The sequence below is a fragment of the Eulemur rufifrons genome, chromosome 2, assembly GCF_041146395.1.
Source record: "Eulemur rufifrons isolate Redbay chromosome 2, OSU_ERuf_1, whole genome shotgun sequence".
Lineage (NCBI taxonomy): Eukaryota > Metazoa > Chordata > Mammalia > Primates > Lemuridae > Eulemur > Eulemur rufifrons.
Genome location: NC_090984.1, coordinates 29,273,426 through 29,295,308, shown reverse-complemented (window position 1 = coordinate 29,295,308; position 21,883 = coordinate 29,273,426). Strand labels below are relative to the sequence as shown.

The 21,883-nt window shown below is 46.5% G+C and overlaps 1 protein-coding gene across 2 annotated transcripts in view; it reads left to right on the top strand.

The window, feature by feature from the left end:
- MAP2K1 (mitogen-activated protein kinase kinase 1) overlaps nucleotides 1–21,883 on the top strand; it is a 78,117-nt gene that overhangs the window by 49,306 nt on the left and 6,928 nt on the right. For both annotated transcript variants that reach the window (XM_069482564.1, XM_069482574.1), the window contains one exon: nucleotides 20,463–20,587. In XM_069482564.1, the coding sequence (XP_069338665.1) occupies nucleotides 20,463–20,587 (125 nt within the window). The remainder of the gene's footprint in view (nucleotides 1–20,462; nucleotides 20,588–21,883) is intronic.

Sequence of the window (21,883 nt, the reverse complement as noted above, 5' to 3'; positions counted from 1 at the left end):
AGAAAGCAGATCAGTGGTTGTCTGAGAGTCTAAGGAGAGATTAACTGCAAAGGGGCATGAGGGAAACTTTTGGGGTGATGGAAATGTTGTATCTTGATAATAGTGTTGGATACATGGGTATATACATTTATTGAAAGTCAGACTGTCCACTAATGTGGCTGCATTTTATGGTATGTAAATTATACCCCAATAAAGTTTATTTAAGCATAAAGTTCAGTGGTAATAAGTACATTCATATTGTTGAGCAGCCACCACCACCATCCATCTTCAGAGCTTTTTGCATCTTGCAGAACCGAAACCCTGTATCCATTTCACAACTCTTTCACACTCCCCCAACCCCTGGAAACCACGATTCTGCTTTCTGTCTCAGAATTTGATTACTCTGTGTACCTCATATGAATGGAATTCCACGGGATATGTCCTTTTATGACTGGTTTATTTCATTTAGCATAATGTCTTCAAGGGATCATCCATGTTGTAGCATGTGTCAGGCACTGGTTTTTAAGTAAGCACTGGTTTTGGCACTGTGTTCCGTAGCCACACTTTAAGAAACACTGCATTGGAAATAGAGTGACTTAGCAGGTGGGCTTTCTGGAAAGAGGAAGAGTAATGGCAGCTCCTCCCTAATGTGCTTCTGGGGAAAGAAAAGAAATAAAACGTGAAGCATGAAGAGGAAGAATGTTGTACAAATGTTCCCTCCCATTCCAGGGAAAATTTCTCAAAATATTGAATGGTTTCTATCTGAGGCAGACTTTTATGTTAGAACTTGCATGGCTAGCTTACAGCTTGTGCATATGGCTCAGCTTTGTGCATCTATTAACTTCAACTTGGGCCGTAAAACTGCATTGCTGAGGACAAGAGATTATTCTGACAAGAGCAGGAGAAATTGAAAGAGAACTAAGGTTTAGAAAGGAAAAGTATTTATAGGAGTTACTGGTGACAATCTTGCCCTCTCACCATAATCAACTATAAAACTAGAGAAAATATATGAAACGGCAGTTATCAGACTCTGAACAACCGGGCACCATCAGGCTGGGCAGAGAACTACCAAGGAGCTATAAGCTGAACAATTCCAAGAGTTTACACCGTGCTGGGAGAAGTTCAAGTTCCAACTATTCAGAATGGAGAGCCATAATTGAATACCTGGGAAACTCAATAGAGACTCAGAAGGGTCACCTTAGTAGCAGGCCTAAACTAGCTCTAGAGAAAAGTTTTCAAAACCCATGTAATAAATAAAACCTAAAAACAAGGCTCTGAAGGATCAAGCTGATCCATGTGTTACTTAACAGCATGCCAAAATAAAGTTCAATAGTCAAAGGAAGACAACATAATCCAGACACTCATACTCACAGTGTCCAGCATCTAATAAAAAAATTGCCAGATATGCAAATAGGCAGGAAAATGTGACCCATACAGGAAGAAAAACAGGTCACTAGGAAGAGATCCAGAAATGAAAGAGAAGATAGAATAAGCAGAAAATGACTTTAAAACAGATATTATAAATATGCTCAAGGATTTAAAGGAAAAGAGTAGTATAAAGGCAGAGAAATGGAAGAAATAAAGAACCATGGAATTTCTGTGGATAAAAAATTCAGTATCTTAAGTGAAAATTTTATTTGCTTGTGAAGGTTAGTCCCTGCACAAGAAAAAAATCAGTTAACTTGAAGATGTTGTAATAGAAGCTATCAACACTGAAGTATACTGTTAATGTTTTGAAATAAGAAGCAAATAAATAATCTAATCACAAGGAAAAAAACAAAGAGAATTTTGTATTCATTCTCTGATTCACTGTACAGACAAAACCATCTTGGAATTCCAGTCCCAGCTCTGTGGAGTCCTTATGGACTTCAGTTATGCTATCAACAAAATGATATGTTTTTCCCTATATCTTTTAAGGTCCCAGCTTCTAAGAGACTCCATTGAGCCCTAAGATTTTTTTTCTTTCAATAAAAGAAAATTGGCAGAAAAACAAAACTGAAGCACAAGAGGAAAAGAATAGAAAGAGATAAAAGAACAGAACCTCAGAGACCTGTGGGACAAGATCCAAGTAGTCTAACTTTCATGGACTCTCTGGGAAAGGGAAAGGAAAGTATGAGATCTCTGGGCCAATTTTGTAGACATGTAGGACACTATACTTCAATCTAACCTAAAAGTAACTGGAATCCCAGGAAAGGAGGGGGCAGGACAAATATCTGAAAAAATGCTCACCAAATATTTTTAAAAATTTAATGAAGCCAGATGCAGTGGCTTACGCCTGTAATCCCAGTGACTTGGGAGGCCAAGGCAGGAAGATCACTTGAGCCCAGGAATTTGAGGTTGCTGTGAGCTATGATGACACCACTGTACTCTACCCAGGGTGACAGAGGGAGACTCTGTCTCAAAAAAAAAAAAAAAAAAAAAAAAAAGGTTCACAGCAGCTTTATAATAAGCCAAAACTAGAAACAATAAAAATATCACCAGATGAGTGGGTAACCAAACTTTGATATGTTCAAACAATAGACTACCACTCAGCAATAAAAGTGAACAAATTATTGACACATATAACTTGGATGAATCTCAAAACATACTGAGTGAAAGAAGCTCTATACAAAACATATAGAACATACTGTAAATTTCCCTTTAAATGAAATTTTAGAACAGACAATCTACAGTAAAAGTAGATGCGTGATGGCCAGGTATGGTGGCTCCCACTTATAATCCTAGCACTCTGGGAGGCCGAGACGGGAGGATCACTTGTGATCAGGAGTTCGAGACAAGCCTGAGCAAAAGTAAGACCCCATTTCTACTAAAAATAGAAAAAATTAGCTGGGTGGTGGCACGTGCCTGTAGTCGCAGCTACTAGGGAGGCTGAGGCAGGAGGATCGCTTGAGCCCAGGAATTTGAGGTTACTGTGAGCTAGGCTGACGCCACGGCACTCTGGCCCAGGCGACAGAGGGAGACTGTGTCTCAAAAAAAAAAAAAAAAAAAAAAGATGAGTGGCTACCACGGGTCTGGGAATGGGAGTAGATTAACTTTAAAGGGATGTGAGCGGAATTTTCTTGAGTAATAGAAATATTAAATCTTGATTGTGGTCAGTTTGCAGATGTATACATTTTTCAAAATGCACGAAACACTGTACACTCAAAATGCTAACTATAGAAGGCCACCTGCTTTCTAATCGCACTGGCTGCCATCTTGTCCTCTTGCCACTGACAAGAAACTATCAGTAAGAGATGGTGGTATGGTTTGAGGGGGGAATGATTTTCCAGAAGTTTATGGCCCTCAAATCTGTGGCTTTTTAAGACCCTTGAGTTCCACATTTGAATACTTTAGCATATTAGTTTCTAGCAAATAGGAGTAGCAGAAAAGAGAGGAGGACTGAACATTTCTTAAGCCTGGGGCTGTGTTCTAGGCTGTGATGGACATATGCAATCTAATTTGGCCCTCAGAGGGACCCATGAGGTCAGTGTTGTAGAAGGATCTGGTGGAGTAAAGGCACCCCATCATCTGGGATGGAGTCCTCATGCCTACTCAGAGGTTCCTGTGAAGGTTAACAAAATTACTAGGGAAAGCAACTGCCAAAGTGTTTTGCACATAGAAGGCCCTAGCAAATGCTAATTGCCTTCCCTATTCCTTTATGTAATTTGGAAGGAAACTGAGCCCAGAGAGATGAGAGTTGTGTTTTGGTTTCTGCATCTGTAAAGTAGGAAGTTTTTATGTCGCTCTCTTTCACTAACCTGTGAGTTTCTTCAGATCTGGGAATATGTCTAATTCTTCTTTATATCCTCAGTCCTTAACACAATAGCAGAGAATAGTACATCTTTAAAGATTTGTACATGGATGAATATGTGATTAACTTGCGGCAGAGCGCACAGGGAGTGAACAGTGAAACTGAGCCAGGGACCCATGTCTCCTGCTCTTTTAACGCTGTGATTTGAGTCCTGTGTTTTTCTCTGCCACGTGCCTACTATGGACCATGCCCTGTGTTTTTCAATGAAGAGCTCTAACTTGATTCCCGTTCCAAAGAGAGGGAGGTTCCTGGAATGACCAGTTCCTCTTCCCTTCCACCTAGTACTGCCCCCTCTTCTCAGGGCTCTTTCTGGCTTCACCAGTTGTTTGGCATGAAGAGCTGCTTTGTGAGCCAGATGGGTCTGTGAACAGATGTCTTTGGTTCACTACTTGCACGGCTAAGAAGGGGAAGTCACTAGAAGGACTTTCTGCCCCAGTGAGCAGTGCCTGTATGGGCTGGCCCGTCTGCTCAACTGTTTGACAGTCTTCTCCAGAAGCCCTGGAAGGAGTCGCGGCAAGGCCTGGGCTGTGGACTGGGAACTCTGGCACAACCTGATTCCTGAGCAGGCAGCACAGTGAGTGGATCATCCTGGAAACCCAAACTGGGATGAAAATGAGAGAGAGCAGGGCTCCCTATCTTCAGTCTTCCTCGTTGCCAGTTCTACCTCTGGTCTAAATATATTCTTTGCAGATGAAATTTAAACTCTATTTCTTTTCATCCTATCCTTGAGGCAAAACAGAAGAGTAAAGAAGCTTTTTCTTGGCCTTAAATTTTTATTTATTCTTATTGATATTTATTTGCTGGAGATAGCTTAGTAATTATTTCAATTACCTTTTGCTGTATAACAAACCACCCCAAAACTTAGTAGTTTAAAATAACAGTTATTACTTTATACAATTTTTTTCCTGTGGTGTGGCAGGGCCTCTTTTCCCCTGTGATTGTCCATCCTCTGTGAGACTAATGCCCTGGCTTCTTCCCATGGTGGTCTTGGGGCTTCCAGTAGCAAGAGAAGGTAAACCCCAACACTCAAGCACCTTTTACGCCTCTGCTTATGTCAGGTTTGTTAATGTCCTGTACGCTAAAGCAAGTCATGTGGTCGTACCAAGATTCAAAAAGTAGAGTGAAGGCTCCATCTCTTGTTGAGAGGAGCTACAAAACATCGTGGTCCATTTTGTTCACTCTGTCACAGTGATAACAGTTTAAGGTTCAAATGCTTAGGGTGCCACTTACTCTGTTGCCTTGGGTGAGTTATTTAACTTCTCCAAACCTCAGGAAAATGGAGAAAACAACCTACCTAAAGGGTTGGGAGGATTAATTTAGATAATGAATACAAAGCACTTAGAATAGTGCTTGACACACAGTAGGCACTTAGTAAATGTTAGCACTTGCACTCCTGGGCTCAAGTGATCCTTCTGCCTCAGGCTCCCAAGTAGCTGGGACTACAGGCACCACAATGCCTGGCTAATTTTTCTATTTTTAATAGAGACGGGGTCTTGCTCTTGCTCAGGCTGGTCTCGAGCTCCTGAGCTCAAACGATCCTTCCATCTCGGCCTCCCAGAGTGCTAGGATTACTGGCGTGAGCCACTGCACCTGGCTTAGTAGAGTTTTTTGATTACCAGCAACAGAAATCAGCCTGACTTGGTTGAAGCTTCTTAAAATTCATTAGAAGGATCTTGGGAAAGTTCAGAGAATCCTTTGAATAGCTGAATCAACAAACCTTGGTAGGGCAGGAACCAAGGCTACTCTAGTTGGGAGGCTGGGTCACTCAAGCAGAAAAGCAGCTGCCTTAGTCCACGACTCCCACAGTGTTGTGCTGCTGGGCCAGTTTGGCTCCTCTTAGCTTACTGTGGAGTTGGCTGTGGGCTCGGTCACCTCCCACACGAGTCCAGAGTCGTACGTGTGACTTTGGTAATCACCTCCCACAACAGTCATGCAGGTATCAAGGGACACCATCCTTTCCTGCTGCTTGTTGCAGGAAGGTTGGCATGCAGAGGTGACACTTAGGGTTTTAAATTATTAGGTTGAAAGTGATTTCCAGGTGTGCCCTGCTCTAATGTACAAAAATAACTTATAACACAAGTTGTTCTAGGGGCAATTCTTTGTTTATTCAAAGCATTCACCAAAGGATTCATCAAAATAAGTTATTACAGAATCTTCAAAAAGGTGAGCAAATTATATCAATTTGATTTAAACATTTCTTTTTAGGAATATATCACTAATACAAAGTTAGGGGCCAGGTATGGTGGCTCACACCTGTAATCCCATCACTTTGAGAGGCCAAGGCAGGAGGATTGCATGAGCCCAGGAGTTTGAGACCAGCCTGAACAACATGGTGAGCCCCTGTCTTTACAAAAAAGAAAAATTATCTGGACATGGTAGCACATACCTGTGGTCCCAGCTTCTCTGGAAGCTGAGGCAGGAGGAGTGCTTGAGCCCAGGAGTCTGAGGCTTCAGTGAGCTATGTATGATCCTGTCACTGCACTCCAGCATGGACTACAGAGCAAGACCTTGCCTCATAAAAAAAAAAAAAAAGCTAGGCATACCTGCACTTACAAATTTTTAAGTGAGAGGAAGCATAATAATCATGGTGTTTGGGGGAAGGCCAACTGTTTTCGGGTATCATTTAGGTACTGTTTTTCCAACTAGGTAGTAGCCTCTTGAAAGTTTTTCAGTCATTTTTCTTCAATTGGGTGAGTGTGTCCTGGTCGTAGTTTGTTTGGTACATTGCCTTGGTTGTACACATGGTAGCTTTCCTACATTTCTAGCATGTCCATACCAAATGGGATCCTGGAGATAAGCAAATCCTCACCCTCACTCCTGAAGTGATTTGTCTTTGCTGTCATGGAGCAGGACTACTTGGGCAGAATACATATAGCTAATATTCCCAATGCTGAAGCTCTGGCCAGCTGAACTGGTCCACTGTGATTTGTTCTGGTGTTGAACAAAATATTGTGTTCTATTTCCTCTGGGTGTTCAAAGGGAGAATCAATCTCTGTGGCTGAGCCTGGTGTATGTGATTTATGTGCTGTTGATCAGGTGGTGGGTATTAGATGTGTCACTTCTTTGGGAGTGTAAGTTTTCTCTGAAATCTCTGGGTAACATTCTGGTGGATAGTCACGGGTAGGTACATGTATTTGCTCCTCCTTGTTTGTTCACCCCTCTCCTCACAGTCTTTTCCTCCCTTAAAGATAAGTAATTCATATTTGTAAAATATTTATAGAATACCTGCCAAGTGCAAGGTACTGGATGAATCACTCGTAGGCATAAAAATGGCTCATAAATGAACTGTGTCCTCCAGGAGCTTAGAGTCTAACGGGAGAGAGACATATCTGTAAATGACTTTAGAATATGGTGGAACATAGACACTGTCATTGTTTTATGCATGAATCACAACCCTGCCAACTTTCGAATATAATCTGACATGACATAATTTATTAGTCAGAATTCTTTGGTGTGTCAGAAACCCAACTCAAGATTACTTAATCAAAAGAGGGAAAGTATTAGCTTGGGTCACCAGGAGGTCTGAAGGCAGGGGATGAGTATGGGGTTGAAATGACTGCCTCAGGACTCTGGTCATCTCTTGGCTTTGCCCATTCTTGTGTGGGCTTCCTTTTCAGTCGGATTGTTTTCCCTGGGGATGGTCCTCACTAGCCCCAGACACATCTAGTCCTCAGTGCCCCCTATCCCAGAGAAAGAGCTCCGCCTGCTCTCCCTGGCATGCAGATCAGTGCTCGAGCCACTGCTTGGCAAATTGGCTCTGCCAGGAGTGCCTGCCCACAGCTGGCCCACTCACTGTGCAGTCTGGTGGGCCACCCTGGGCTGTGTACTCACCGCTGGTAGGACAGATGGAGCCTCTTGGTTGACATCCAAGTAGAAACACTTGATGTTGGGGAGGAGCATATCCCAGATGAAAAGGAGGGGCTTTGCTACTAGAAAGTGGGAGAAGGAATGGATGCTGAAAGCAAGAAAATTAAAAAAAGGTTTTCCCACTGAAAATTCTATTAAGCATTGGGTCAGAAAGACAGAAACCCGCTAACAGGATCACGATAATAGCCAAGCAGTGAAGGCAAAGGTGGTAAACTGGCTCACAGGCCAGCTCTGGCCCGCGGCCGAGTTTTGTATGGTCTGCAAGCTCTGAATGGCTTTCAAAATACTGTGACATATGACAGTTATATAAAACTTATGAAATTTTATTGGAAGATGACCATGCTTGTTGTAAGTGTTGTCTATGGCTGCTTTTGTGCTATAATGGCTAATTTTAATAGTTACTTGTGAAAGAGACTACCGTGTGGCCCTCAAAGCCTAAAATATTAACTCTCTGGTCCTTTACAGAAAAATCTTCCTGACCACTGAGTTAAGGGGAAGAAGAATCCCTTAATAGAGGAAACTTTAGAATTTAAGCACAAAAATCAGCTTTAACTGGGTCAACTTTAAGTTCTCAAGGAAAACATGATGGCTGACATAGGTAGGAGAGAGGACTTTTTCCTGACCCTGCGGCTCTGAGACGAATTAGCCACCAAAGTTTCCCTTTAGTCTTTTCACTTACTGTGGTGGGTAATAGGTCCAGTTCATCCGAAGCTGAACCAGGTAGGTAGTTCTGCTGTGAGTTAAAGGGTTGGAGGGGCAGAGGGCACTAGGATGCAGCTCTCTTTCCTGCCGTTTAGAGCAATGATTTGCATTGCCAACCTGCCATTCTTCTTGGTCTACTCTAATTATCAAGGCCTTATTTCGGTCAAGACCCTGAAGAAGCATTACATGATTTAGATCGATATGGAGTTCATACAACTTAGCCTGTAAATTTTCTGCCTTGGAGTTGCTAGCTGATAAAGATCAATAAATGCTAAGAACAGTATTAAATTACTCCTTAACTTGGGTTTCTTTCCCTCCTATCAGATGAGATTGTGTGTAATCTGCCTGATCTTCATGTACCCAGTATTGAATTAGCAACCTGTGCCTGTGGTGTACTGAGAAAGCCAGCCTAGACTTCTGAGGGGACATGCAGCCCATTGTAATTTCAGCATGGGTGGATGGCTCTCCTCAGAGCCAGAATAGCTTATACCTTGGGGCCATCCTGCTTGGAACTACTCCAAAAGTGTTCCTTTATTGCCCAGGGTGGAGAGTTATATAAAAATGGGACTTTCAGATCAGAATGAGATTTAAGGCTTCGGTGCAGCCTTTATGAGAATTTTTTTAGATCCTAGTCCTGGTGGGAGCTGGGAATTTCCAAAGCATCTCACAGCGTCCCAGCGGCAGTCAGCTCTAAATTCTTTGCCTCACATCATTCCAACTTGCTAGCACTGGTAGGCAAGCTCTGAGTGGCTCAAGTTTGTTTTTATTTTGTCGTTTTATAAACTGTTTGTAGCAAACCCACATGGATGAATTTCTGAGTGGCTTATTCCGAGACCCTTGCAAGGCACTGTCCTGCCTGCCAGGCTTTTCTGGCATCCTGTCAGGCTCCCCTGAGCAGAAAGTCAGGGTGGCCCCTGCCTCCACCAGCCTGAGAGTACACACAGGGTCTTGTCCGGAGCATAGTCCCTGTCTGTGTGGCAGAGGAGCCTCGAACCATAAGTGGCTGCCTATGGCATCCACTAGGTGGGCCTGGCTGCCTCTCTCTTCCTTCACCCACCACTCTCATCCCACAGCTGTGTGGGCAACAGCTTCAAGGGGACAGTGAATTTAGAGAAGGGATTCCTTCTGACCCATCTAGACTGCCCTCCCAGATGGACAGAAACAGAGTGGCTAATTAGTAGCTAGAATTCAGTTAGCTGGTCTCCTGGTTAGAAATGGAAGTCTCATTTTGTCTACAATTATTTCATCTGCTAGACCCACAGTGAAGGATTATAGCTCCAGATGAGTTGTCTCTTAGCTCCTCAAGAGAGGCAGATGGGATGTTGGAGGAGGGAGAATGCTTTCTCGGATCCTTTTAGAGAAGCATCATGGAGGAGGTGGTGGTTGAGCTAGGCTTTAAAGCACAGGTAGAAGTTACACATGTGGCAATGTCAGGGAAAGGAATTCCAGGTAGAGGGAGACATGGAGACAGGTAAACACAGATTGTATCCTAATAGGAAATAGCAAGTGGATCAAGTTGCCTAGAACAAAGTGTTGGTAAGGGGTGGGAATGAAAGTAAGGAATAGTTCAAGTGGTAAGGAGGGTCTTCAGTGCCATGTTCAGGAATTGGATTTTAATCATAGGCAACAGGGAGCAGTGGCATGTTTGTGCACAGGGAAGTGAGGTGAGCTGTCCTTTAAGGAAGAGGACTTGGGCTGCTGTGACCAAGGGGAACTGGAGAGGAGGGAGAGGTCAATTATGAATAGAAGGCTGTTGCCATGGTCCAGTGACAGAGAACATGGGTTTCAGAATAGTAGCAGAGTGAAGGGACATGAGGGGACAGATGGGAGAGAGGTGGTCAGGGTTTATTCTGGGCAGTCTCTGAACAGCAAAGTGCAGGTACTGGTGTGGGAGGATGGGGAGGGAAGGAACAGGAAGACTTGCCCCAGGCCCTTCCTGGGGTTTTTGTTGTGGAAGGGAGCCTGAGGCCCAAGGCTATGCCCAGGAGTGTACCCGGTGATCCCTGGAGAGCGGTGTCCTGCTCCTTCTCTAGTCACAAAGCCTCATTATTTTTTTTTTTAAGAGACAAGGTTTGGCTACATTGCACAGGCTGGTCTTGAACTCCTGGCCTCAAGCGATCCTCCCGCCTCAGCCTCCTGAGTAGCTGGGATTACAGACTCTAGCCACTGCACCCAGCTACAAAGCCTTATTTTTAATAGAAACCCGGGGCTGCGGCTGCTACTCTCCTTAGTTACAGGTAACTTCCTGAGGATCCTGGCCCTAGGAGAGCTGGTTTGATTTGGAAGTCTGATCATGTGGTGATCAAACTAGGGGTGGATTTCATTAACCACTACCGAAAGCAAGAGGGAACTCAGCTCATGATGCCTGACACCATGGAGTAACAATAATAGAGTCTAGTGGTGCATCTCAGCTTGAGGGTGGGAACTAGCATAATGTTTGATAGAACCAAATTAATTGAAAGCAAACATGGTAGAATTTTTTTTTTTTTTTACATTTGGAAACAATATTTCAAAGTTTATCATTGGAGGTAAGGGCTTACTGCTCTATGAAGTGTACACAGTACTATCATCAGGTGGTGGTGGCAGTCCCAAATCCCTAGGAGCTGCTGCTCACCTTCTTCATTCTTATAGGGGTAATCTTACTTCTTACCCATCTCCTGGAAACTGTCCTCGAGATGAGATGAAAGTCTGACCAAGTGTTACATTCTAGCATCAAGGTTATGGTATTTAAAAGCCCATTGAACATACAGTGCTGGGCACCTAAGTATTAGAAGAGATAGTCTTTGTCTTCATAGAGTGTTGAGTCCAAGTGGGAGAAGCAGGCCTGTGTAAAAGATTTATGGGTGAATTGACACACCAGGTCTGGGCTTTGCCTTAAGATATTCAGCTCCTTCCTACCCTGCAAATAAAAAGCTGGGGGTTATGAAATAAGATTGGCAACAATTTCATAAGATGAAATAAGATTGGCCACAAATGACGGAGAGTTGCTGAAGCTGGGCGATGGGTACTGGTTATTGGCTCTACTTTTGTGAATATTTGGATTTTTTTCCAGAATAAAAATTTAACTAAAAGAAGGTGGCATATGAACTAACGTGACATACATGATGAGATCTCCAGGTTCCAAGGAGAAAGGGAGTCTTGTAGGCAGACAGTGGTCGGGAGGGGCTTCCCAGAGGAGCTGGGCTTTGTCTCAGTGAGGATTCTTGGTTACAAGTAACCAAAACCAATAGTGTAAACAGAACAGAGGACTTCCTTATAAGGATCCAGGAGGCCCTTAGGGAACCCGAGTGCTAGATGTAGCCGTTGCTCAGGAAGGGACAGGACAGGGACCAGAAGGCCACTGGGATCCCAGGCTGCCTTTCTCCTTGTCCTGCATGGTCTGCAGTTCTGCATTCTTTGCTTCTGTGTCCCGGGGTGGGAGTTAGATGTCTCCGCTCAGTAACAAGCATGTATTAAGTCCATCCCAGACACAGCCCAGACTCAACCTGACCCTCTTGGCCCAAGTTGCTGAGTAACCCAGCAAAACTTACATAGTACACATAGTTGGTGGGCCCCTTCCTGTAAGTGAAAAGAGGTAACTAAGTTAATTGAGTTAGGCACCCCTCCTCTCCCTGCCTCCCCTTCCCTGAATCAGAAAGACTAGAAGGACATGTATGAACAGAGAAGACGTGTGGACTGGAGACTAGCAAGAGCAAGTGATTGGGACAAACATGCAGGAAATATTTGGGGAACAGTGTAGTCCTCCTGGCACCGAGGGGGATCATGTTGTGTAGGAGCCATGCTGAGAAGGAATCTGAGTCCTTATATCAGTTGTATTTTTTGTCAAATGTTAGCTTTTATTTTCCGTCCAAGCTGCAAGAGCCATTGAACTCCAAATTCTGTGCTTCTCATATTGAACGCCTCCCATATATTGAGCACTTAGTACCTGCCAGGCACTGGGAATTACTGTTCCCACCTGACAGTCAAGGAAAGGCTCAGAGAGGTTTTGTAACTTGGCTGTCGTCACACAGCTAGTGATGGTAGAGCTAGGATTCAAATCCAGAGCTGCCTATCTCCAAGGTTGGTGGTGCTGTTTCTATACCACACGGCTTATTTAATAATGTAATTTATGATGCCAATTGATGATAAAATCACTGGGTGTTGGGATTCTTGGTTGTTAGTGAACTTGAATTAGTTCATACAATAAAGGTGATTTTTTTTTTTTTTTTTTTGCTCAGCTATCCAAACCTCGGGAAGGATAGGAATGCAGCTGGCCTGAGGGATATCCAGGGATTCAAATGCCATTAGCTCTTATACTTCGATTAAAATTTACTATAAAAGATGCTCTTAGCTGTCTCCCTCGCATTTGTTTCTCTTTCGTCTTGGCTTTATTCGCTCCGGCCAGCTGTCTCTACGAGACCAGAACCACGGCTTCTGGCTTTAGTGTCACTATCAGAAAGGGAAGAGCTTTTCCCAGCGGTGGTTGGAAAGTTCTGAGGAAGGACTCTGATTAGACTGATATAGGTCAGGTGCCCAGACCTGCTGGGGTCACCATGGCCAGGAGCTGGAGTGGCCCAGCCTGGGACAGGGTTCTCTGATTATCATTCTTTACCTGAGGCTGTTGCTGGAGTGAGGGAGGAGGGTTCCCCCAAAGAAGTGTGTGTGATGAGACAGTTCTCAGTAGGTAGACTAAACAAGGAATGCCCTTATATTTGCCTGACATGTATCTTTAAATTGTTAAACACATTCTAAGAGCTTTCCTTTGCCAGCTATCCCAAGCTAAGAATGACCAGTGAGTGGCCTCCTGACCTCTTTTCCAGGCTTTTCTGGTGAATCATGCTGAGCTGTGACCCAGGCACAAATGGTAATGACTTTGGAGAAGCCAAGGTCACCATAAATGCAGTGACCTTACTAGAAATTCTCTCCCAATCACCATTTAAAAATGAACAGAACACTGGACTATCTCTTTGGCCAGTGTCTTCCGCCCTACCACCTGCTGAGCAAAATTAGCCTTCAGCAAGTCAAAACAGGTTTTTTAGCTAATTTCCTTTGAATAGCATATGATAAGTATCCAAATTAGCCAGCATTGTTTTCCTGCCCTAGGTGGTTGATTGGCTCTGTGATGGAGCATCTCTGCTCCTAATGCCGGTTTCTTTTAATGGAAAGGGTACTTTGCAAGAGGCTTCATCCTTGAGTTTTAATTTCCATAAGTGTAAATGGAACTGTTCTGCCAAATATTATTATTATGGGGTCATTAGAAATGAGAGATCCAGGGAATCTAGGATCCATAGCTGTCTCCCTGCCCCCACATCAGCCTTTGCTCTGGCTTTTGTTACATACTGTTTTAAAAATTTAGGTCATTTTTTTGGAATGACCCATGCTAATGAAAACCAAATCCTAAACTCCTGCAACATCATCTCATGTTTAATTGTCAGGGTTTGTGTGTCTTTTGGGTCAGGGGATGAACAGTGAATTGGTAGAGAGGGGTGCGTGAGGGTAGAGAATTGAAAGCATTTCAAAACTGATGAAGCTTGGAAAAGAAGGGGAAAAAAGAAATGTAAAATGCAGTTGCTGGGCTTGGTTGTAAAAATCTTGAAAGTGGAGGGAGATAAAAATAGTTGCTTGTTAGGACCTGGCAGGCATGCTCGGGAGCCTCCCTGTTTGAATTCAGTTGTTAATCAGAAGGAGGTGAGAAACAACCTCTAGTTCCTGCTGTTAGCACGTTTCTTGCATTTAGACTTGTCAAGGAGGATAATGGGCTGGAGCCGAGAAAGAAGCATCATGCTCATTCGCTAAACAGGAGCAGAGAATTCTCTCATAACCCATCTCAAGGATTTCAGCCTGCCCCAAGTCAGAGCCTATTCCCAGAAATAAAGCTCGTTACTTCTGTCATGTGAGTGACTCTTTCCCCAGCCACAGCTTAATAATTGCTCTTCCGAAACTTTGGGAGTGTAACTCCTTACGGTTTGCCCTTAGCTCTTAGCTCTGTCATCTGGACCCGATGCTCTAGTCTCTGGAGAGAGCACTCCCTCAGGAGCAAGTTGCAACCCTCGCCCTGACCATCAGCTCACCGTACAACCTTGACAGGTGATGCCTCCACTCTGGGCCTCTGTTTTTCTCCTGTGTATGCAGGGGTTCATAGTCACACTCTTACTATGAGAATTAAAGAAGATGTATTTTAAAGGCCTGGCGTAGCATGTGCTCCATAAACCAGAGCTGTTGGGGATTCTTCCTATGTCGTCTGGGCTCCTCCCACCCACCTTTCTTTCAGTGCTCTTGGGGAGGGAAGTTTGGATGGGGAAAAGAGGTTACAGGTGATGGCTAATTGAAGGGTTGGGGTTTGCTCTGAATTTTAATTATTTTTGCTGCTTAATTAGCTCCCTGAGGCCATGGGTAGCAGGACGTGGCTCTGTGGAGGCTGTGATTTGAATTATCCAGGTCAGCTCCCTTTCTCTTCTGTTTCTTTATTTTTAGAGTAGGGTTGTTAAGGCTCTGCTAGGGATGCTAGGAAGAAGTAGTTTGAAGCCTAAAGTCACCATTTTAAAAAATCTCATTTGCCTTTTTTTCCCTTAAAACCTTTTTTTTTTTTTTTTTGAGGCAGAGTCTCGCTCTGTCGCCCTGGCTAGAGTGCCGTGGCGTCAGCCTAGCTTACAGCAACCTCAAACTCCTGGGCTCAAGCGATCCTCCTGCCTCAGCCTCCCCAGTAGCTGGGACTACAGGCATGTGCCACCATGCCCAGCTAATTTTTTTTCTATATATTTTTAGTTGTCCAGCTAATTTCTTTCTATTTTTTAGTAGAGACGGGGTCTTGCTCTTGCTCAGGCTGGTCTCTAACTCCTGAGCTCAAAGGATCCACCCTGGGCCTCCCAGAGTGCTAGGATTACAGGCGTGAGCCATCGCACCCACCGGCCTCCCTTAAAACCTTTAACTCTTGCTTATCCACTTTTGGATTCAGCCTTTGCCAAAGATGAGCCAGAGTCTGGCTTCCAGGTGTCACTGTGCTTGCTTCTCTGTGGGCCCTCACTCCTTCCTTCCACCTCTTCTCTTCTGTGTCCCACCCCTGTCCTCTGCCTTTCTCTTCCTCCATGCCCTGCCTTCTTGCCTTAGGGAATATGGTTTCTTTTAATACTAGCCTAAACAAACAAGATGCAGGTACTGGGACACAGTGGGAACACATAGGAGGCCGATTTTCACCTTGTCTCATCTGCTTGCCTGGGCCTTGTCAGCTAGTCAGCCAGGCATCAGACGGGGTGCTGACCCCACGTGTTGAAAGAATTTAGAATATGTTAAGTTCATAGGGCCCTGACCACGGCTCCATCTTTGCCCTCAACATCACACGTGTTCCTGATATTTGGATTCTGTCTCCCCTGGTGGTGACATCCTTGAGTACAGGGACAGGGACTGTTTCCTTTTTACTCGTAGCATAGCATGGTGCAGGCACTCTATAAGTGTGTGTAGATTATTTTATCCACACATCTTGTTTTAGAGTAAAAATGCTTAGTAAACTTCAAGATGTGTGCTCTTGAGAGAAAAATTGAGGCTTTGAACAGTGGTTATTTCTGGGGCAGAAAATATCAGAGAAGAAAATACTTCCTTCTAGTTAGTTTTTCATAAAACCTTCTTGTTCATTGTTGAGGAAGAAGGGGTTGCCCATGCTCATTGTTACAGTAGCGGAGCAGGATTGGGGTATCAAGTCTCAGCATCCTCTGGGGTTCCTGTTAGGTTGCTCAGGGTGGGAACCCAGAAAGTATGTATAGGATGCAAGGCGGTTAATGGATAACTTAGATAGTGATCATAAGGCCTGTGAAACAATAGCCGCAGGAGTTTGGAGAGTCCGGAGGTTGTAAAATCTAACTCTAACCACAGACGGTTGCAGAACCAGACCGGTTAACATTCAGAAAAAAAATTCACCCTCCCCAAACTTCCATCCAAACCTCCTATAAAACCTACCGCTCTCCCCTTCCTAGGGTGGGCAATCTTTTCGGCCTCCACCAGTCTGCACGCAGATGCTCCAATAAACAGCATTTTGCTACAGCCGAGGCTTCGTGTGTCTCCCTCTCGGCTCTGGACCTAACAGTTCCCAGGGAAGCTTGTGAGCCTGGGAATCTAGTGGGTGGTTGATGCTTCCTCCAGATTGCAGCCTGCCCCGCCAGCTGCCGGGGCTCTTCACAGCATCACCCTCTTGATATTGAAGGATCAGAAGGAGAACCCAAGGCCTGCAGGGGGTCTTGGGAAGTAGAAAGGGACTGTGGGTTGAACATTTGAGGGCAATGCTAGGAGAATGTGGGAGGAAGCCCAGCTAAAACCTCTCAGGACCCCAGGGGCAAGGCAGTATCACAAGTTGGGAAGGGGACGCAGAAGAACTAGGCACCTAGAAGTAGAGGGGAGAGGGTGGGTAGAAAGAAGGACATTTTAGATACAGGGACCAGCATGAGAGGTGACACAGGCAGTTAGAGAGGCAGGCCACCTGACCCAGGAGGAGGTGGATGTGGAGATGTGTTGTGGTATGATGTTGGAGAGGTGAGGAAGAAACAGTGGAGGGTTTGGAAAGCCAGGCAGAGGGGCTTGGGACTGCTCTAAGGCACATGGGAGCCATGGCAGGCTGTGTGCAGAGGCTGTCCCACTGGTTTCTGTGCAGACAGAGTGGAGGAGGATCCTGGGGACAGAAACTGTGTGGGGAGGGGCTGGCTATTATGGGAAGAGCAAGTGCAGGGTGCCAACAGCGATCAGGAAATGTACTCTCTCTGGCCTCATATACCTTTTTTCCATCCCCAGAGAAGAGCTGGGCTTGGCTGGGGCTTTGGTGGTGGGGGTGGGGGCGGGGAAGGGGGGAGCATGTCCCAGCCTGGTAGCTCCAGAAGCATGCTCTGGAGTTTAGTGATGTGGTGTGCCCAGGTCTCCAAGTGGCTTCTCCTTGTGAGGGCCCTCTGGGTCACCAGGAGGGGATGTGAGTGGTGCATCTGGCTCCAAGGACTGACATGGTCCTAGCAGTGAAAAGCCCCTCAGGGTTTCCCCTCTCCTCCTCCCCATCCCCTTCCATCTCTGCAGCCTCCCAGGCAGTGGTGTTCCCTGGGGTGGGTGGGGGAAGCCAGAGCTGACAGCCAGGGATGGAGGAAAACAGTGTTATGTAAGTTTGAAAATGGAGGCTTGCTTGCCATGTGAATAGAAATCAGATACAAGGACGGCTAGAGACAGCACAGCCAGGCCTGAGCAGCAGCTGCAGCCTGGAGAGAAGTGTTTGAGCCAGCGGAGGAAGGAGCCCCTGGCTCGGGCGGAGGGGGCTGCACTCTGCTGGGAAGAGATCTATGAACTGCTCCTCTTGGAGGGCAACCTGTGAGATGGTTGTTCCTCATATTCCTGTCGCATGGTGTGCTGTTTACCTGCCACAGCTCGTTACATCGATCCTGGGCTGTATCTTGTGATGGGCAAACCACGGCCCAGAGAAGTGAAGTGAAGACTCGTTCACAGAGCAGGTGGCAGGGCCAGGATTGAACATGGGTCTCCTGTCTCATTAGCCAGTGCTGCTCTTTTGCTCTAAAACAAAGCCTGGTAGGTAATGCCTAAACAGGCATGGGGAGCGTTTGGGGCGGGTGCGGGAGCTCAGGCCATGGTCCAGCACAGGGCGAGGGCACTGGGGCAGGTGGGGAAGAGGGCCCCTCTGTGCTGCCCCCGGGCCCAGCAGGCACTGTCCCAGGCTCATCGTGTTCTCAGCACTCTTTTCCACATCCTGAACACCTGACCTCTGGGGGCCAGGCGTCTGCCCTCTGAGGGGCTGTGGGCACGGTGGGATGAGGACGAGTGCCTCTGCAAGCAGCTGCTGGACTCAGAAAGTGTTTGTCGAGTGGCCTGTCCCAACACTAGGCTGGGGAAAGAACAGAGTCAGCCCCTCACTTCTCGAGTTTGGAATCTCTGCATAGTTCCCAGGAGGCTGCCCGGCTCCCTCTTTGTCCAGGTCGTTGCTCAGCATCTTCTCCTCACAGGGCTGGCCCTTGTCACCCTGTCACGGCAGCAGCTCTGCACTCCTGTGCTGTGTCCTCACGTGGTTTTATATTTTTATTTTCTTGGTGCCACTCAAGACCACCTAACGTTACACATTTGTTCAGTTTGTTTATTGTCTCCTCCTCTATCATTTAAACCTTATGACAATGGGGACTGCTTTGTTTGTTGACTGCTGTCTGCCTGGTGGCTGCACGTGCCCACACATAGTAGGTGCTCAGTGGACAGTAGATGACGAAACTATTGAGGGGCCTGGCAGCAGGGCAGGTGGAGGAAGGAGGGCAGTTCTCGGGGTCCAAGGGCCTGTGTTCGGCTTCCAGCTTTACCTAGCTTTTGCTATGTGACCTTGAACAAGTTATTGGACCCCTTGGGCCTTAGACTTTTCATGTCCTTCATGAAGAGTTGGAACCAAATGCCCTCTAAGGCTACTCTGGCACCTCTGTTCTGAAAGTCTGTATGTAGGAGACGAGGTTACAGAGGGGTTTGGAAAGGTTTGAATCCTGTGCTCCTTACTGAAGAGCCTGGCCTGGGTCTGTACACCAGGGTGGGGGGTGACATGATGAGGGCTGGGTCTGAGGCCGTACCAGTGGCTCTGCGTGTACATGGTAGCATGCGTATGTATGTGGTGAGTTTAGAGCCATTCATTACTTCTACAAGGGTTTTTGGAGTGTCTACTGTACCAGGTGTTGTTCTCACGCAAGGCTTAGAGTGGTGGGGCGGACAGCCAAGGTCCCTGCTCTTGGAGGCGATGGCGAGTTGAGAGAGGCTGGAGCTGGCTGGAGCTGATGAGGGGCCAGGTGGAGGGACTCACTGGGATATGAGAGTATGAGGTTTTTTTGTTTTGTTTTAAATTTACCCTTGGAAAGATACTTAAATAGACCTCTGAGAATCTGTTTAGGAATAAATAGGCAGGCATGGTACTTGGGAGGTTGAGGCAAGAGGATCACTTGAACCCAGGTGTTCCAGGCCAGCATGGGCAACAGAGTGAGACCCTGTCTCTTAAAAAAAAAAAAAAGAAGAAGAAGAAGAATGAATGAATGCATTCATATGGAAGAGTACTGAGGGAGAAAAATGATGAAATGCTTTTTCATTTGGCTCCGAAATTATGGATAGCTTGGGTTTTTTCTCCGATTTTCTATATAGTGTCTATATTACATCTATTAAAGATTGCCTGTCATGGTTTAGGATTTTGCCACTGGATGTGGCCAGCCCTCGAAGTGTGTCTCTCATTGTTTGCTAATGTCTGCCCACAAAACCCTGGTCCAGGGACCTCCACCAATCCCAACCTCAGTCTTCCCACCTGTAAATGAGGTAATTGGCCCTGGTCTGTGCACTTCACAGGGCAGTTGTGTGAATCAGAAGAGGTGGTAAAAGAAAGACCTTTTGGAAGTTCATGTCTCTCTGCAAAGGAAGGGCCCGTGTACTAGTGTTGGTGACAGCAGACCAGGTGGGGTTGTAATGTGAGTGCAGGGAAGGGGGATGACTCTGAGGAGCAGCTGTCAGGCCTCCTGAGGGCCCATGGTAGCGAGGGGCTCCCCTTGATTAACGGGGTAGAGGTAGCTGTGTGGGCTGTTAGGTGAGTGACTTCAGTGGGAGAGAATGACCAGTCATCTCCCAACCTGGCCACACATATTCATAAAGCTACATGCTCTGTGCTTGGTACAGAGAGGTCACCAGTAGGAATTCCTGCTCCTACCCCATCCCCTTTTAGCCTTTGATTTATAGCCTCGACAAGCTTATTTTTTGGATTTTTCTGTCTCCTTTATGATCCAGCCATAGATACTGTGTCTTGCCAGTAGGGGTGGTTGAAGAAACAAACTTTGAAATCTTGAGTATTCTTGATAACTGACCCCTTCCCATGGGTCATCTGGCCAAGTCTGCATTCTCAAAGGTGGAAATCTCCTGGCTTTCTGTCCTGCTTCTACATCAGCTGGGGGTTTCATCTCCTGAATGTCCTTTCTTGGACCCTAAATAAGGGTTAAGGGGCCTTGGTGTCCAGTTTTTAGGCCGAGGGCTGCCCCTGATGGGGGTGGGGGTGTCATCCTGGGGCTCGTGGCCAGGGCTGGTCTGTCCATCTGGAGTGCTGACCCTTCCCCTCCCCAGTCTACCGGTGCCAATTCCCTACTTCTCTATTCTCTCTTTCCTGCAGATGTCAAGCCCTCCAACATCCTAGTCAACTCCCGTGGGGAGATCAAGCTCTGTGACTTTGGGGTCAGCGGGCAGCTCATCGACTCCATGGCCAACTCCTTCGTGGGCACAAGGTCCTACATGTCGGTATGAACAGCAGGTTCCATCTCTTGAGCTTCCTTTCTGGCCAGGGATAGGAGCCCCATGGGTGCCTTCCCTGTGGAGCCAGAGTCTTGTGCTGGGTGGTAGGTGGGGCCAAGAAACGAGGGATGAGGGATAGCGGTCCTCCCGAGGAGGTGGAAGGCTAACGGGGACTGGTCTAGGCTGGGCCTTGGGGCATAATTGGGATATCGGGGCCTTGACTCACTACAAGAGATTGCAGATCTCAGCTCCAGAGCACGGCTCAAGAGATTGTGAGCCCTAGCTACCCTCTAGACATCTCCCCCTGATTGTCTTCAGACCCTCAGACCCCACATGCTCAGACATGACCTTACCCCAACCTCTCCCACCTTCTCCCTTTCCATTAGCAGTAAATAGCATGCCTGTCTCCCTGCTTTCCCAAGGTAGGAGCCTGAGCATTGACTTGAACCTCCCTTTTCGGCTCCTCATCCTTTCACCATCTTGTAGCCCCCAGTCCCTGAGAGTTTGCTCAGAATTCTCCAGCCTCTTTTCTCCTGCCTCCCTACGTCTCCCAGTCACCTACCCCTGCCTCTCACTGCAGCTTATCCCGTTCCCCGGCTGGGGTCTCTGCTGTGCTTCAGCCAACACCCTGTCCTGGGGGGGGGGGTCTTCCCTCCTGCCCCAACTCTACTGGCTTCCACTGCTGCTAGAGTGCTGTGTGTGCCTGTCCCCACTCCATGGCAGCATCAGCATATTCTCCTCCTTCCTCCATATGATGAGCTTCTTGGGGACAAGGACTGGGCTGTAGGTGTCACTCTTGTCCCCGGGGTCTGGCATGGGGCCTGGCATGTGGTAGGTGTTCAGGGAATGTTTGGCAAGGGGGTGCATGGTTGACTGAATGGGTGGGTGCGCGGATAGCATGTCCTAAGAATGATTGGGAATGTGAGTCTGGGTGAGTGCTGACGTGGGGCAGAGCAGAGAGCGTTTGAGTGGGTAGTGTCTTTATGGAGGTGGCGGGAAGGCAGGCCCGGATGGTGCTGGGACAGGGGCAGAGGCTCAGGAGATCTTAACATGTACAGCATGTTTTATGTGTTGTCTGTAAAAGCACTTTCACATCCTTGAAAGATCTCATTTGATCTATGTGGTTGTCCTGTGAAATAAAGATTATTGTTCCCATTTTAGAGTTGAGGAAATCTAGATTCAGGGAGGTTAAGTGACCTGCCTACTTAGCCTTGCTGAGCCAGGATTGAAAGCCAGCCGCCTCCTAGTCAGGCAGATGGCCTTTGTGTCGCATGTCCTCACTTGCCTCTTCGCGAGGATTTG